We start from the raw sequence: 17,148 nt of genomic DNA, 5'->3' as shown, positions 1-17,148 counted from the left end.
CAGGCAAATGCAGAGCAATGCAGAAATTCCAAAATCACTTGAATTATTAGCTCATGTGTGCGCCTGCAGAGCAAAAGCACAAAGTATTGAGAAGCGTTGAACACCCAGTAAGCAAGAAACTCCAATTGCCTTAATCAGAACTCTTTTCACCACCACTTTTTGATGGATGTTAAGGAGGGAAGAATCAACCCCCTTAACCCGCCGACATAACGCCGCTGATCTACAGTCCCAGCGGTAGATGTTTTATCCCCCCAGGGGCTGAATAAGAGAACCTCATTTAATTTACAATATTTTTGAATTAGGTAGGCAATAGCTTTTCATTGCCAAGCAGCCAAGTTTATCATTCAATACTTCCTGCTGAAAATGGGTGTCATGACAAAAAAAAAAAAAGAAAGAAAAAAGAAAGTGTTCAAGTTTCGGCATAGAACTCTTGTAGAGCGTGGGATGCGTAGGATGCTCCACACTTTTTCACTTTACTAATTTTTCATTACTTTAACCGTCAGAATGTTTCTCTTTGTTACTATGCAGTACGATTATTTCTTATTCACTTTTTGTCTGCCAATTTCAACTAGTTTGAACCTTGCCGCTCGTTTGAAAGAGGGAATCTTTTGTGTGTGTGAGAGTGTTTACATTGGTGAACAGATTCGAACGGAGTTGAAAAAATATTTCATACGGAAATCAAAGCAGCTCCACAGTGACTTTTTTAGTGTGCAGTTGATCAGAAATTAGAAGCGCCTGGCACACAGGCTCTAAACTGTTTGGTATGATCAAATATTCATCAGCAGATTAGCCAACAGCTTGCAAAATTAGTCTCACGATGGGGGAAAAAAAATCATATATTTACAGTCTCTGTAGGTGTCCCGCTGGGAGAGGTGTATTATCTTACTGACTGATGTTCCTCGCAGTAGCTTAACACAGATCTCAACTGGAGTTTGACATTACTCACAGCCTGGCTTCTGCTTGATTTTTTGATATGTCAACATTTTTTCTAATCTGGAGAAGCGGGGACGGGATTTTGAACACGGTGGCAGATGTTGACGGCAAACAATACCACATTTTTAGTCTCTGTCGAGTCGAGACTGTGCTGAGCTTTCAGACATAGTCCAATGTGATGTTTTATGTAGATAGTGGACCTCTGTGCTCAATATCTCTGACTCTATAACGTTAATTGTGTACCTCCTGCTGAGCAGCTCTGAGGAGGAAGCTCTGGTCACTGATGCCTTAAGTGTAACTGGCGTCATATTCGAAGCTCATCCAGCGTGTCCCTTCCCGAGACGCTCACAGCTGGAGTTCACACAGAGGAAGAGTGCTACTAAAGAAAACACAAGGGAGTTCTCTCTGTTTCTTCCTCCTCTCTTTATCTCTTTCCTCTGTCATTCTGTCGCTCCAAGGAGAATAGTAAATTTCCCTCCTCTTTAAGATGACAGTCTAGCCCCTACACTTTCCTCAGAGTTCGCCTGAACTGCTGTTGTTCCCCCGAGAAGCAACTGTCCTAATTTTGTGTTCCTCTTTGTCATGCGTACATCTGGATTTTAATGAAGGAGCCAAATTAATGTTTCATTAAATCTGACAGCTTCAATATCCCGTCTTTTGCCACTTAGCACCTAGCTTTCACAGGTACAAGCAATTGCTGTGCAAACAAACAGTCTTTTGATTTGGGGCTTGTTGTCGGTCAGTCGAGTGTGGCGTAGGTTGTTTATGAATTTAAATTTGAGAATGTCTTTTAATTGTCTCAGAATTGGAACGTCAGAGTGGGCGTTTTGTAAGTGAGCGCCATGAAGATGCCTTCCTACGTGGTTTAATTGTTGGACTGACCCAGATTTCTCTCTCCTTTCCTCTAGGTAAGGTGTTGAATACTGATTTGCGTCACTACCTCAGTCTGCAGTTTCAGAAGGGCTCCCTGGACCACAAGCTCCAGCAGGTGATCAGGGACAACCTGTACCTGCGCACCATTCCCTGTGAGTAAACGTCCACAGCCTTTGGCACCTCAGTCTCCTCTCTTTCTGTCTGGGCTCTGCTCGCTGTCCTCTGACCCCTCCAGATGGAGCCCGGTCTGTTCTCATCTGCAGAATTACTTGCACCATGCTACTTGCCGGCATTTCCTAAGCCTTCCTTTTTTTTTTAAAAAATCCCCCTTTAACTTATTTTCCTCTCAATTCCCTCCTTTGCTCCTCAGTTCACCAGATAATGTGTATTTCTGATTAATGTACACTTTGCTATTCACTTCATAATCTCAACATAATTAGTAAAAGCACCCATTCTTATGCTTAATGTATCTCTGTGATGTACTAGGAAAACCTGAGCAGACTTTGATATGGAAGGCTAACATTATCTACCATGAGTAAAATATGCTTTAAGACTCCAGGGCTTGTACGAAAGAAACTGTATTGGAATTGAGGGGAATTACACAGTTTCTCGGGTTTTATGTTTAATTTAACGGAAATAAGTTTTGAGACTGAATATATGAAGTATTGAATTAGGAAGAGACATTTATTTTTCAGTGTCTGATTAGTCAGACCTCCGTTATTGTACAATTAAAGGTGTGTTTTTATTCTCTTTTTACTTTCTACACCTGACTTTTTTTTTTCTTTATAAATTGTCTCCACAGTTTCTTTTAAAGTAGAAGAATAAATAACCAGGACAAAACAATTTTGTTTTTATACCCCAATGATTTTAAAATGAACATCAAGGCCAACAGGCGTAAATGAAAGAGCAGCTGCAATTCTCTGGGCTGCACAGCTGAGGTTTTTTTCTTCTTTCCATTTACCACTGCCCAAGACATCGTTTTTAATCTAAATCTCAGTCAGTACTTTGGAAGCTCTTGTTTCTGACATTTTACATGGAGGGAAAGTCTTTTTAAAGACATATTTTAAAGTTGGAAATTTAATGTAAATAAAGCAGTAATGATTCACTGGAGATCAGGACTTCATAGTTTCTCACCTTGCTGAAAGAAACTGTCCATCTTCTGTTATTGAAATGTCTAAAAGGGTTCAAACTATAAAACACTACATGAGGCCTCATTTATCCATAGCTGTTTAGTTACATTAAAGAGTATGTATTAAGAGTTAAAACCAGTAACATATCAGTTATTGTGCTCAATTTCCGCCCATTATCCCAAAGATGATTGCAGTTGTTAAAGGTCCCATGTTGTGTAAAGTGAGATTTCCATGTCATTTTTAATTATAATATAAGTAATATTTTAATATATATAACTTAATTATATATAATATAATTAAGCAGTACTAATTAAGTAATTAAGTAAGAACCTAGACCTACTTAATTATATATAATATAATTAGGTAGGTCTAGGTTCTATATTTATACTGTGAAAGTATCAAAGCACTCAGTCCACATAGAAATGCACACAGCCTGTATTCAGAAACTGAGCCTTAAAATGAGCCTCGGGACTTCTGTAACTTTATGATGTCACAACAAAGCAGTCACTGCTCTCAGCCATGCCCCAAGCCCAAAGCCCAGCCCACCTGGACCCACTGTCCAACCTTGTAGGATTTTTTTTCTCTAATTGCTTACCTGAAATCTGCTATACTTTGATTCAATCACTCAGAAAACAGTCAGCCAATCAGAGGGGGGCTCAGAGATTCTCTTCTGATTGGCTCACCAACCTATTGTTGCTAGAGCTCCAGAGAGAAGCCTGAGAGAGGAGATGTACAAACTACATTGAGATGGTTTTTGGTGCTTAAAACCACAAATATATCTCCTTATGGATCAACACTTCAACAAAACACCATAAAATATGGGACCTTTAAAGCATAACAGTGCACATCATGTTACCAAGTTCTTCACATTTGAGTGCAGTAAAGCAAGTCATCATGGAAGAATATGAAATCTGGTGCCATGCATATCCCATGCGAGACATTGCAGTCTGGCTTCAGTAGCTCAGCATATGTCCCCTGTCCACTCTGCTCATGCAAACCCGTGCCAGTGGCTTATCACAGCACACTGAGTAGCAGTGACCCTGCGAGGAGCCTAAATAGCCGCTACAGCATGACGCCCGTGCTCATTACAGCAGCCCGAGTGGCATCTCAGTGAGAGAAGCATGACTTCCTACTTCCACCATGCGCGCGCACACACACACAGCGAGGCTTCATTAAGTGTCACTCCCGCTGCCCACAAAAAGATGACAGGAGCTCAAGACAGTGCCAGGGGTCCGGGGCACCACGAAATCCTTGAAGCTTGGCTAAATCCCAACCACCACCACCCCACCCCACCCCACCCGCCTCCTTCTTCAACCTCGCTGCCAACTACCTTTCTCCTTCCCCGGGCATTAATATCCGTCACGGCACAGCAATCAGCTCCATGAGTCTCATTGCAAGATAAAAAAATGAGGAAATATAGTGGAAATGTAAAAGAAAAAATGCCCCAGGTTTTCAATCTCTTTTTTGAGAAGATTGAAGATGGCTCCTTTTAAGTTTTTAAGCCACTGAGACAAAAGACAGACTGCAGCTTTGCATTGACAGACAAATAAGAACTTAAAAGTAAATTGGGAAAACGGCCTACAACATCAGATGAAATTTTGTTTTATGTATTTCATATAAAGACTGCATTTATCCACAGTGCCTTATACATTTCATAAATACAGACCAGAGAGCCGTTACAAGGTCAAACATAGTAAATCCCAGCAATTTTTATTTCCTATTGTCACATGGCCACAAACATCATGCCCCTTCATGTGCATTGTGATGTACTGTAATCTCTCCATGTTGCAGAAGAAATAAGCACAAGTATCATTCTTTGAGCGTTTATTCTCATTTAGGATTAATGCACGAGTAAGATCCTGCAGTATTGAAATAGTAGCAATGCAGCATTTGCCATACTGTCATGATTCAAATTACTCATATTTTTTGGATGACTGTGATACTGACCTTATACAGGAAGTACTTGGATTCCATTGTTTTGTCTTTGAACTTCCTGTTTACACCATAAATAGGAATGGGTTGACATGTTTAGAATAACATCGGACCAGTTTTACAATATCACATATGGTGGAAAGGACTGTCAGAGGTGGAAGAAAATGAGAGACTTTTGTCTTCAGCAGTCTTCTAAACTAGCACAGTGCAGAATCAGCTGCTCAGTCATGTTACTGTCATGACAGTCATGATCATCATTTGTGTTTTTCTAATATATAATATATTAATACAACATGTTTTTCTTCAAAATAAATACACATTTCATTCATCTGTATGAGATTTAATGAATCCATTATAAACAACATCAGTCCTATTTTTCAGGAAAGGGGATTATTATTGTGGAACAAACTCATAATTGAAAATGACATTATTACTAAAATTATATATTGCATCGTCGGGTAAAATCATGTTAGGTAATCAGCTTCCAGACTGACTAAGCAAATCAGCTGGTTTAGTTATTGACCAATGTAAATAATATTAACAAGATGATAACATGCATCAGCACACTGATACGCTGATCATACCTGTGCGTCACCACAGAAATCTCCAGCTATATATTGTAACAGAAAGTGAGGTAGTAGCCATAATTATGCACCAAACAACATTGTTCAATCTGATATTGTTGAAGAAAATAACTCAAGTCCTTAGTTTAAAGTTTGCTGAGGAGGTGTGAATTTATTAGTATTCCAAAACAAGGTGAGCCCACTGACACAGAACAGATCTGAGGTAACAGACTCTGCCAAAGTCTGTCAAAGGAGCGGTGGTCAACTGTATGTAAATATAGTTGTGATCAGTGGGTAAAGCCACTGTGATCTGGCAGGGTGCAATTACAGTTGGGATCAAAAGAAACGAGAACAAGATATTTGCAGTCACAGACTTTACAGTGTGAGACACAGGGACCAATTTACTAGGGGGCAGGGAGGACTCCCAGACTTAACAAGTCAGCAGTCGCACCATCGGAAGAGGCAAACCAGGAAAAATGCTTGGTGCCCCCAAGGAGAAAAAAGGTGCCCCTGATGGCCCCTCATATTGGCACATTTTGCAATGACAACTATAAACCCCTTTAAACCTTCCATGAGGACAACACGCAGTGCACCGCTGTTGTTCCTAAAACCCCTCTGTGGGGTTCCTGATGATGCTTGCTGTAGCTAGTGTCTATGGTTTGCCTGAATGTGAGGCATTGAGGGAACTGTCAGTCAGCGAGGGTGAGGGCGTGGGCATTTGTAAGACACTGATGAAATTAAGATGAAACAGGGAAGGGGACACGGCGTTCAGACAGACGGGTGTCAAAGTATTTTTCTTGCTCAGTACGTGCATTAGATGTGGTAACGTCACCCCATCTTCATAAACGTGTTCCCATCGTTGAGAGTTTTATAGTAGACTTGACTTTGACTTGTGTTTACTACAGCTAGTGATAGTGAAGGTCAATGTTGTTGCTTCCCTTCAAGGCAGTGCTCTGATTTATTGTGTATTCATCAGGCTCACACTACCTCTTGTTCTAGAAATTTAAAGTTGGAGCTATCAGATTTGGTATCTGTCAGTATAATTTTACAATTGTTTTTCCCTCTTTTTCTATTTTCTTTTAAATTGTTCGGCTGCAGTCAGTATCTGGGAGCTTTGTTGGTATATGTTCGTCTCTTGGTTTCCGGTGATCCAATGAGTGGGTGCTCAACCTGCTAGGAGGGAAAGGCACATTATAGCTAACACCTACCACCAGAGCGCTAGATTTTGTTGTGAAGCCACAAAACACTCCATAGACCTGGTAGCTACTGGTACTGTTTGTTTTTCGTTTTCTTTGTTGTGAAGCTTTTGTCTTATATCGTTTTCATGTGGTTGTTTCATCTCTTCAAAGACAAGCTTGTGAGGAACCACACACAAAGACAGTGTGTTCTTTCTCCAGTGAGAATTGGCAGCAAATTTCCTCGTCTTTTCTTCAAAGCTCCTTATCCCAGCACTCCTTCTCTGATAACAATTCGATTTCTAATTTCAACAGTCTTAGCAGTCTCTGTCGCCACTGTCCATCCATAGCTGCGGTGTAAACCCCCACCCCCCTCACAGCTGTCCAGGTGTGGAGACTGAAGAGATGCTTTGCTTTGTGACACATCAGGACAGATCAACAGTCTTTGTTTCCTCCTTTCCTTTAAGCTGTGACCTCTTTGTCTGTCACCTCTTGCATTTTACAGCAACACTTGAGACATGAGATGATGAAATAACATTTACAAAGGCACATGATGGTGTGATGAGAATTAAAACTGTCAAGGTGGGAAAACTGATCAAGCTTTGTCTGAGAAAATCCTCACGTGAGGTACTGGAATTAACTATTAAAGGCCAAATAACCACATTTCCCTGGTACTTTTTCCAAGAACAAGCTCATATTTCCCCCCTTTGTGTCTTCACCGATCTCCTGATTGCTCCATTTGACAGAATAAAAAATGGCCTTTGCAATGGACTAAGCTGTTTTCATATGTGATGGCTCGTCCTGCATTCGGGGTGGATGTTTACACAGAAAGAAAATGAAGAATGGGGATGGGTTCCCTATTAAACTCTGAGTTTGAAATCTACCCCTGCGCCTGCAGCACAACCAGATCGCAGAGCAGTTCAGCTGAGGTACTGTACAAGCTCTGATTACATCTAAGATGACGCTAAGCAGAGTCGACGTGTTGGGGAACGTGAAATCATTTTCATAACAATCTGTTTTTAATGTCTCGCAGATGAGAGCATCAACAAGGCAAAACATGACACTTTTTTTAACTAGTTGCAGCAGTTATGGCAGATTATTATTTAATGGCTGTAACTTTGCAAGAACTAGAAATGCAGTGTAAAGCTGCGACTCTTGGAACAGCTGCGAGTTTTAGGGTGGAAAAGAAGTTATAAGAAGTTAAAAGAAAAAAAGAAAAAAGAAGACACAAGCAAATTTAATAAATGTCTTCCTCAATTTGACAACACATGCGCTGCAAATACGCACAACACAACAAAATACAGAAACGAGCACAAACGAAAATGGACGTGTTCACAGGGGACACAAAAAAAGCGGTGAACCCGACTGGGAGCACGTCAGTGCTGTTCAGTGCCTTAACTTCAAAAGTCACAAAGCATTGAACAAGAAGGGTGTCCCAACCTGGTTCATCAATTTTTTGTTTCCCCTAGAAACATTTCCATTGTCATTTGTGCTACTTGCAACATGTCTCTGTATTTGCTTGTGTTGTGAGTATTTGCAGTATTTGCATGTTTTCTGAATTTACCTGTGTTTTGTCAATTTGCATGTGTTTTCTTAGGTTGCAGTGCGTTGAGGTCTCAGGGCCACAGTAGAAAAGAGGGGAAAATAAAGAAGTTGGAACCCTTTAGCTTGTTTTGCAACTGCTCCTTTGAGATCATCATCAGACACAGAGTGATCGGCCTTGACCAAAACCACTGGCATGAAGGAGACAATACGCTGTAAAACACGTCACTGATTTTTACTCCCACGACCTTGGAGAGTTTAGGCTGTTTTTATGAACCTGAACAAATCTTTCCCAATACTGGAAACAAGTGTTTAGGCTGTGATCTGTAATATTATTGGAAAGGACTTTGACGCTGATGTTGCTCTGGGGGCAAAAGTTAATTCTAGGAGTGCACAAATTCATTGTTTTGTTTTTCTTGCAAATGTCCAAGAAAAGGCATAGACGGTATCTTTAGTTAAGCAGCATTATGCAAACAAGTCACCACTATACATTTATCTTTAATAGTTATAGCCCATTATATTGCCATGGAAACAAAGCTGTGTGTGAGATTCTGAGGGGGAATAACTTGGCAGATGTAAAAAGTGTTATTAAACAAATGTGCAGAAGGTCAACAGTGAAGTTAGATTTCATCCATTCATACTTAGTGCACACCTAACCTCTTTTCCAATTCCTTTTACTTTGTTTATTGCACTGATATTGTGTTTAATTGCGTCCTTAAGGAATAAAAGTGGTGTGGTTGTACACTGAGTGTGCAATTAAAATCCTGTTCATTATCATTATCATCAGTTACACTTCCTCTGTATTCTGACAGCTGTGCTGCTGCGAGCAGGATATTTTTTTTCTCGGTTTCATATTTGAATAATGAATTCGCAGCATTGTGGTCTCAGCTCTGTTGACTATTCATGATGTAGATACAGATTCTCCCCTGAGTGCCGTATTTGGACTTGAATCACATCTCTGTGGGCATGTTGGAAACAGTGTCACTTACAAATCCCCCCCACTATCAGCGAATAGCATGTTCCACTTGTCTGGATGTTCCCTCCGTCTTAAACTGTGTCATTGTTGGCAGGTACCACTCGGCAGCCCAGAGAGGGGGAAGTTCCTGGTGTGGACTACAATTTCATCAGTGTGGGGGAGTTCCGCGAGCTGGAAGAAAGTGGACTGCTGCTGGAGAGTGGCACCTATGATGGTATGTCACAAACTCAACACATTGTACACAACACTGTAAATGGGAGTGTAGAGACCATTAAAAAAAAAAAAAAGTTGGAGTTGGTGTGAATTACTGTCTGAAAATATGTCATGTAAATATCTAGCTGGAATAACTTTCCCCATATTGCACTTAGGGCTGGATGTGCTTAGCCAGATTTTTTCTTACTGTTTCTTTGATAATTATATCTATAATATGATGTAATCTATTTTGGTGAATCCCAGTTCTTCATGTTGTGATTTCTTTGTTTTTTTCAGTTAGTGTTAGTGATGGGATTTTAGGTGGCTCACACATCTGGATTTCAGTTCATGTGGTCTTGAACAAGGAAAAAAAAAATGAAACATTGGCTTTTGCCAATGAACCAAGAGCCGTAAACATGAAGTCATCAAGACTTACAGCTAACTTATTTACCGGACAGTGTTGATGTCATCCTGCATCATCATCGTCACCACTACATGGACCCACAAGTGGAAATCAAATCATGCAGCACCTGTCTTTTATGTGTTTATATTTATGTCTCACCAAGACATAAATGAGCATTATGAGCGTTTTTAGTCGAGACTGCAACTTGACCTTGACCTTGATGTTATGAATACTGAAGAATAGGAAGAAACGGGACAAAAAAAAAATCGTCTTGCCACAGTAATATGGGAGGACAGTTACTTTTTGATCACTATTTTCCTCTTACCTTTTAATGAAGAGCTGCCAAAATACACAGATTAAGACATAAACACACCACTATTTTTTTTAAAGTCCTTTTCACCTTCTGATTCATCAGTAAAACCCTCGCACTCGCATGGTGATGCACATACATGTTACCATGGTTACCAAATGACAGGCTGTATACGCTCTTTATACAGATCTCAGATAGGTTTAACATTATTTCAGCCTTTGAATTGGTGCTAAAACCACACGCACTACGTCATGAAATCCTGTGGTTGGTCTGTTTTGCTGTCCACAAACATGCCACACCACATTCAACTTTCTGTTTGTTTTGGACCACACCAGCAGTCAGTTCAGCTGACAGCACTCTTAGAGACAAGATAGATATTATAAAGATGAATCAGGAAGTCCATAAGTGGTAAAACTATTTTCCTAAGAATGAAGAGCAGCCAAAAAAAACATAATATGAAGTTATCAGTACAGTACATCGTTGCAGTCCTCCCTGGGGACATGGCCTCAACCTAGGGTGAATCCCCCATGATGCCCTTAGTGTTAGTTCTCTTGTGATTTTGCTGAGCTGTGCACCATGAGGTCATCAGGTGAAGTCAACACATTGCCCATGTCATCAAACTGTCACCGTAAATGTGAAAGAACTGAAGATAATTTATCCCCAAGGGGGGATTTTGTTCCCAAAAAAGAACAGAACTTCCTCGGAAACGTGTTGGCTAAGTAAGAGCTCTCTCTCCTCTGCCCTCTGTCCCACATCCAGCCCTGGGAGACTGGTCCTGAAACCCCCGAGCCTGTGAACCAGTCACCGAGATGAATAATGGATCTGCTCTGCCCCTTACCTGCTCACTGTGACACAACTGTGTGTGTATTAAAGGCGCGGGTTCAGAAACCCTCCGAAAGTTAATTATTAATGCGCAGACTTTCGACCTGTGAGTCTCCGCAGATAAACACACAAACACAGATCTACAGGCAGATAGACACACGCACACACACACACACACACACACACACACACACACACACACACACACACACACACACACACACACACACACACATCTGAATGCAGGAAAAGAGGAGAGAGATATTTAATGAGTGATTGCCCCATGGTGAGTTTGTCACTGATTGCAGCAGCCTTTAGACTGCAGATCGTAAAATTAGCCTCAAGGGTCCATTCACACAGAAAGGCAGTTTCTAATCTTGTACTAACATGCATTTTAATGGAGGGATGCAAGTCCAAGCATTGTGGTGGGGTAAGGAAGCAATGAAATATGGTTGTAGTAGTTGGTGTTACAGCTTCATATCACATAGACTCTTTATTTTATTGTGTTATCGGTACAGTATTCCCACATTTTTTTTATACCCCCAATTGTTTTATTGTGTTTTTATAGTTTCCATGCTGCCTGGCCGCAATTTCCGTCTTGTGGGACAAGTTCTGAACTAAACTGAACTTTGAGAGTCACAGGCTCAGGGAAAACCACACTCCTTCCCTGTCTACTTTTTCATTGCAGTGTGTCATTATTCATCTCTCTTTTCCCCCCTCTTGTGACATGCCTGGCTTCGTCTGAACGAGGCCTTACTGTATATGCGACTCGTTGAATGGAGACATCGACCTGGGCAGCCACGTTCACCACTGTGACTAATCTTCCAGACCTGTGAACAACAGGGGATTGATGTAGCCACGGTTAATCTGTAACCAGGGGTGACACTCTCTCCCACTGCTGCACTGGAGCCAATATCTGAGACAATGAGCGTTTCGCAGATTGGTTGTCATATCGCTCACCAATAATAGAAAGTAATTTCAGAAGGCCAGTATTATGAAACTACTTAACCAAGCATAAAAGAGGGAAGATTTTGTGTGTCCATGAGATCACTCCTCGGCATTAATCCATTGCATTTTCAACTCTCAACAGTTTTGCTGTCTGCATTCCAAGCAGGTCTTATGGCTACAAAGTTGACTCAACCACTGGCAGAGTGGATGAGGAAGTTTAAACAGCACAAAAGATTGCTTTGCCGGTTTTTGTTTTACAGAAAGATGAAAGTGTCAGGGTGTGAGTAATATTTGTTACCTTGGCTGTGTGCTGGAACTCTCAAGAATTAGATTTGCTTGCGTGTGAGAGTGTGCGCATGTATGTGAATTAGGGCATATCCAATTTTCTACCCCTCACTGTGGAGGGTTGCAGAAAAAACCAGTAGTATGAATCATTCATGGCGGAGACAGGGAGCTGAAATGGACAAGTGAAATGCAAGAGAAGCAGGTGTTGGAAACAAAAGTCAGCAACAGAAGACCCAATGTGGTAGATGATACAAAAATTCCATCAGACATGCAGTATTGTGTTAACTTTGATTTCTTATTGCTCCCCAATTTATGCTGAAGATTTATGTAGTCTGTATTCCATATGTCAGAGAATCTCGTTACGCTGTACCACAAGCTTTCTTTTCTAGCTGTCTAATTCAAGGTCAGTATAGATCAGATTTGTCTGGGTTAGTTGTGGACGTCCAATAGGCTGGATAGATGCACGGCTCCATTCATGCCTGCATACAAGCCTGGCATGGGAAGCTTAACCTTGATGACATGTTGGAGGTTTCGGTACGGTACGGTGGTGCAAATACTCACAAATTTTCTATTTGTACAGCTGGTTGAAATGTGCTGCAAGTAGCACAGACGACAGTGCAAGTGTTTCCAGGGGGTACAAAAAATTGATGAACCCGGCTGGTACACACTTGTTCAGTGTTTTGTGACTTTCGAAGTTAAAAGTCTTGAATAAAAAGTGTGTCTCAGCCGGGTTCATCACTTTTTTTGTGTCCCCTGGAAACACTTCCTTTGTCATCTGGGCTACTTGCAGCGCCTTTCTGTATGTGCTTGTGTTGTGAGTATTTCTTTTTGATTTGAGATTATTTCTTTATTCCTGTGAGTTTACTTAATTTGCAATGCATTGAGCTCTCAGGGACACCGTACAATGGCCTGCTGTAAGTATGCAGTGGGAATATGAAACACTACAGATTGGCACAATGTGATTGAAGCATGAAAGGCCAGAACAAAGAAAAAACTGACATGATTCATAGACCAGACAGCAGTGAGGTACTTTCATTGCCTCTGACAGTTACCGTCTGTAGTTGTGGACTGCCAGGGACCAATTTGACAGGGGAATTGTGCCACGCAAAATTTATTCCCCTTGACCATCTTTATTGGAAAAGAAATAACCATTTTCCCTCCCCCTTGTTTTACTGGACCACATTGCCTACAACCATTTTATAACCATTTTTTTGGTATCATAGGCTTTGTGAAGGCAAAGCAGCATAGCTCTGGATTAGATAGAAACAGGGCACCAGGCCAGAAGTCACAGAGGAGAGAGGGTGTAAAGGTGCTGTGCAAGCAACAGCTGCCCACTCCTAGGAACTGGCAACAGAAAGGCCCGGAAGATTAAGAAGTACCTCAGCTTTTAGGACTGCACTTCTGATAATACAGGAGTTGGATTAGTGTTTGTTTTTGCGCAGGTCCAAATGAGAGCGAGAAAAGCTGAAACCAAAAGTGGAAGAACAATAGATGGATGGATAAAGTAAGAGGGATTAGGATGGATGAGAGCGGCTCAATAAGAAGATAGGAAGGGTGTGTAATTTATAAAGGGTGTCACTAAACGGACAGAGATGTTGAACATAAACTGGAGAGGAAGTTTATTTATGAGAGGCAGGTCATCAAGCAGTGGAGATAGTGGAGCTCTGCACCACACACACACACACACACACACACACACACACACACACACACACACACACACACATACAAGCACAGGGAGTAGAGGAATGCAGGGTGGACGAGGTTGGCTTGTGAAGTGTGGGCATCCATGCCAAGCAGCGCCTGAGCTCAGTGCCAAGACTGGAGCACAAGATGGGCTTCACCCGCCTGTGGCACTGGCACTTCATGGATGAGGCCTGGGCAGACTGGGCACTGCCCAAGAGTGGAAGCCCATCCTCAATGATTAATGAGGTTCTGTGACTGTGGTTGGCAGGTTCAAAGAAGCAGAGGAATAAACGTGGGATGGGAGGGGTGAGGGCTCTAGAACGGAGATTGTGGGGGCTGAGCCGGAGTTAAAAACCCTCGAGGGGGGTTTTCCCCCAAATTTGGACAACATAAGGGACGTCTCCTATTTCCATTTGTGTTTGAAAACATTGCCACAAAACCATTTGGTTGCATTTCACATTGCTTAATAGCCATGACTGCATGAATCTTTGCTCTCTAGAATTTCCATCACGGCTTATAATGAGAGTTTTATGAAGGATATAGTGAGATTTAGAGAGGTTGTGTCTCACTGCAGATGTAACTCTGGTCACAGTTGCACTCACATTTTATTCAGATTCTCACGAGTTGGAGATGAGACATGCTGGCAGCTGCTGACTAAAACAGATGGCGTGACATTCACACACACACACACACACACACACACACATCCTTTCTCACCCATAAACACACATAGCCCTCATAGTACATACTTAAACTTGAAGTCTCTCTGGGCAAATTAAAAAAAAAAAAACCTTGCCTCTGACATGAAACTACTTCTTACTCGCAGCAAACACAGCCATGCATGTGTAACATGAGCGAATGGCTGTGTAGTTCACTGACAGTGCCAAGCGAATGTTGGCCCAGGCTGTTAAAATGAAAATGGCTTTGCTTTACACTGCCCACCCACCACTTTCAGAAAGCTGCAAAATGTAATAACACTGTGCTGAAATTATCCGCCCTCTGTGCACACTGTTTCTGCTGCTTTTACCTTTAACACGACTGGTACTTGTCGTTTTGCCACCGCGTGACAAAAGATTTAAATTACATAAGCCTCTGATGACCAGAAATGTTGAATTTTACAGTGTGGTGAGCTGTAATATTTTTATCCTCTGTCCTTTTCTGAGTTTAAGACTAATCTGGCCTCTAAATACGTTGAATATAGCAACTGAGACGTATACTGTATTAAAGGTCCCATATTGTACAAAGTAAGATTCCATGGCTTTATTTTATTTTTTTTTTATTATTATAAAGCAAGTCTAGGTTCAATATTAATACTGTGAAAGTATAAATGCACGTTCACAGAAAAAATGCACATAGCCCATATTTAGAAACTGAGCTTAAAAACGAGCCGTCAGGACTTCTGTAACTTTGTGATGTCACAACAAAGCAGTCACCACTCTCACCCATGCCCCATGCCCAGGCCACCTGGACCCACCATCCAATCTTGGTTTTTCTGAGTGTTTACCTTAAATCTGCTATATTTCTAAATAACTCAGAAACCAGTCAGCCAATAATTGGCTCACCAACCTGTTGTTACTTGAGCTCCAGAGAGAAGCCTGAGAGAGGAGATGTAAAACTACATTGATGGTTTTTGGTGCTTAAAACAAAAATTATTTCTTATGGATATCAACACTTCAAATAAAACACAGGAAAAGTGTAAAATATGAGACCTTTAATCTCATTGTCAGTTTTTATCCTTCTAGTCAGTCTATGTTTTGCATACTTGTGTGTTGTATACTGTAGAATTGTTGAAATGCTCATTTCGCGAGTCGGTGGACCCCAGCATATTGTAGAATCCGAAGGTCAGAAAATTTTATCCATCATTAGGGAACAGCTTGCTAGATCTTAGTTTAATTCTTACTATGATTTTGGCTCCATGTTGTTGTTGTTGTTGTTACATTTAAAATAGAGCAGCACAGCTTGTTGATTTGTTGGTTCAGTGCCAATATCAGCAGGTGTCTATTTTTGTCACACACACACACACACACACACACACACACACACACTCACACACACACACACACACGATCATGGGGAGCCATTAGCATGGTGGCTCCCAAGCTTTTTTTTTTCCCCACGTCCTTTTTTTCCAATAATGAACAGCCCATTAATCTAAGGCAGTAATTACGGGAGAAGTTTGGAGTGGCCAAAGAGTGACCAGACATTTTGTTCAAATCAGGGCTGGTTTTATTCAGTATTTGTCTTGGCATCCCAATATGAAAGGTCTTTCTCCCGGTAATTACACACAGGACATTTATGAGGCATAAATACTGTGTACATCAGGACCATGGGCAGGTTAGATCAGTCTTGGGAAAAGATCATAGCATCAGTTGTTAGGGGAAGCAGAGCAGCAGCCACAATGTTATCCACTAGATGGATAATACAATTGCTATTAGACAGCTATAACGATATTGAATTTGGAAGATTAACTGGGCAAACTTGCCAATAAAGTTTGCTCAGACTGTAGTTTTTTATTCAGTGGAAAGAGTTTTTGGACTATGGAGCCAAAAGTATGCAATGTTTTTGTTAGTTTTTGTAGTTTTTTTTTTTAAAGTGGACAAAAGTGAATACAATCCCTGTAGTAAACAGACATTAAAAATGAGCCTAATTCAAAAACTTAAATAATAAAAAATAGTAATTGTGGCATGTGAAAAAAGTTTGAGCAGAGGGAAGAATAGATTTCATTAAATATCAGCAAATGTCCTGCAGTCAGTCAAAAAACTGAAACTGAAAAAGAGGCTGGCTCCTACAACAGGACGATGATCCAAAGCAGAGATCAGAGTCCACCATGGAATACTTGTTCTGTTAAGTTTGACTTTTTCTTGCCCACATCAAGTTAAGTCAATTTTCAAATCACAGCAGAAGTTATCTCATTTTTAAATATCCTAACTTACTACTACTAACTTACTCATATAGTAACTCGGTATCACATGATTAGAGCTTCACCTTTCAATATCAGTTGATCCGGTGAATATTATCTCGATTAATCAGCTAATGGTTTGGTCTATAAAATGTCAAAAATAGGGTAATAAATTTGTCATATTTGTCAAACCAATTGTCCAGAACCCAAATGATAATTTTTTGCTTGAAAATGACCAATCAATTATCAATTTTTTCCCCATTAACTAACGGATTAATTGATTAATCATTGCAATCTTGACCCCTACAGTTTCTGACACGCTCAGTACTTTATCAAATGAGGCATTACTTTTCTCTCAGACGGGCTAATGAATCAACACATTTCCTACCAGACAACAAATTCAGCATCTGTGTCAATGTCATATTCTTTAGTTGTCCATTCACTTATTTATTTATTAATTATCCATTAGAATCACAAAT

The 17,148-nt window shown here is 40.8% G+C and overlaps 1 protein-coding gene across 1 annotated transcript in view; it reads left to right on the top strand.

The window, feature by feature from the left end:
• The window catches only part of LOC111234869 (membrane-associated guanylate kinase, WW and PDZ domain-containing protein 3-like), a 115,694-nt gene that overhangs the window by 68,013 nt on the left and 30,533 nt on the right, over positions 1-17,148 (top strand). The window contains exons 2-3 of the mRNA XM_022763065.1: positions 1,842-1,958; positions 9,219-9,338. Of these exons, the coding sequence (XP_022618786.1) occupies positions 1,842-1,958; positions 9,219-9,338 (237 nt within the window). The remainder of the gene's footprint in view (positions 1-1,841; positions 1,959-9,218; positions 9,339-17,148) is intronic.

Source organism: Seriola dumerili, unplaced genomic scaffold (genome assembly GCF_002260705.1).
Source record: "Seriola dumerili isolate Sdu_G_001 unplaced genomic scaffold, Sdu_1.0 BDQW01000468.1, whole genome shotgun sequence".
Classification (NCBI taxonomy): domain Eukaryota; kingdom Metazoa; phylum Chordata; class Actinopteri; order Carangiformes; family Carangidae; genus Seriola; species Seriola dumerili.
This window is presented reverse-complemented; position numbering and strand designations above follow the sequence as displayed.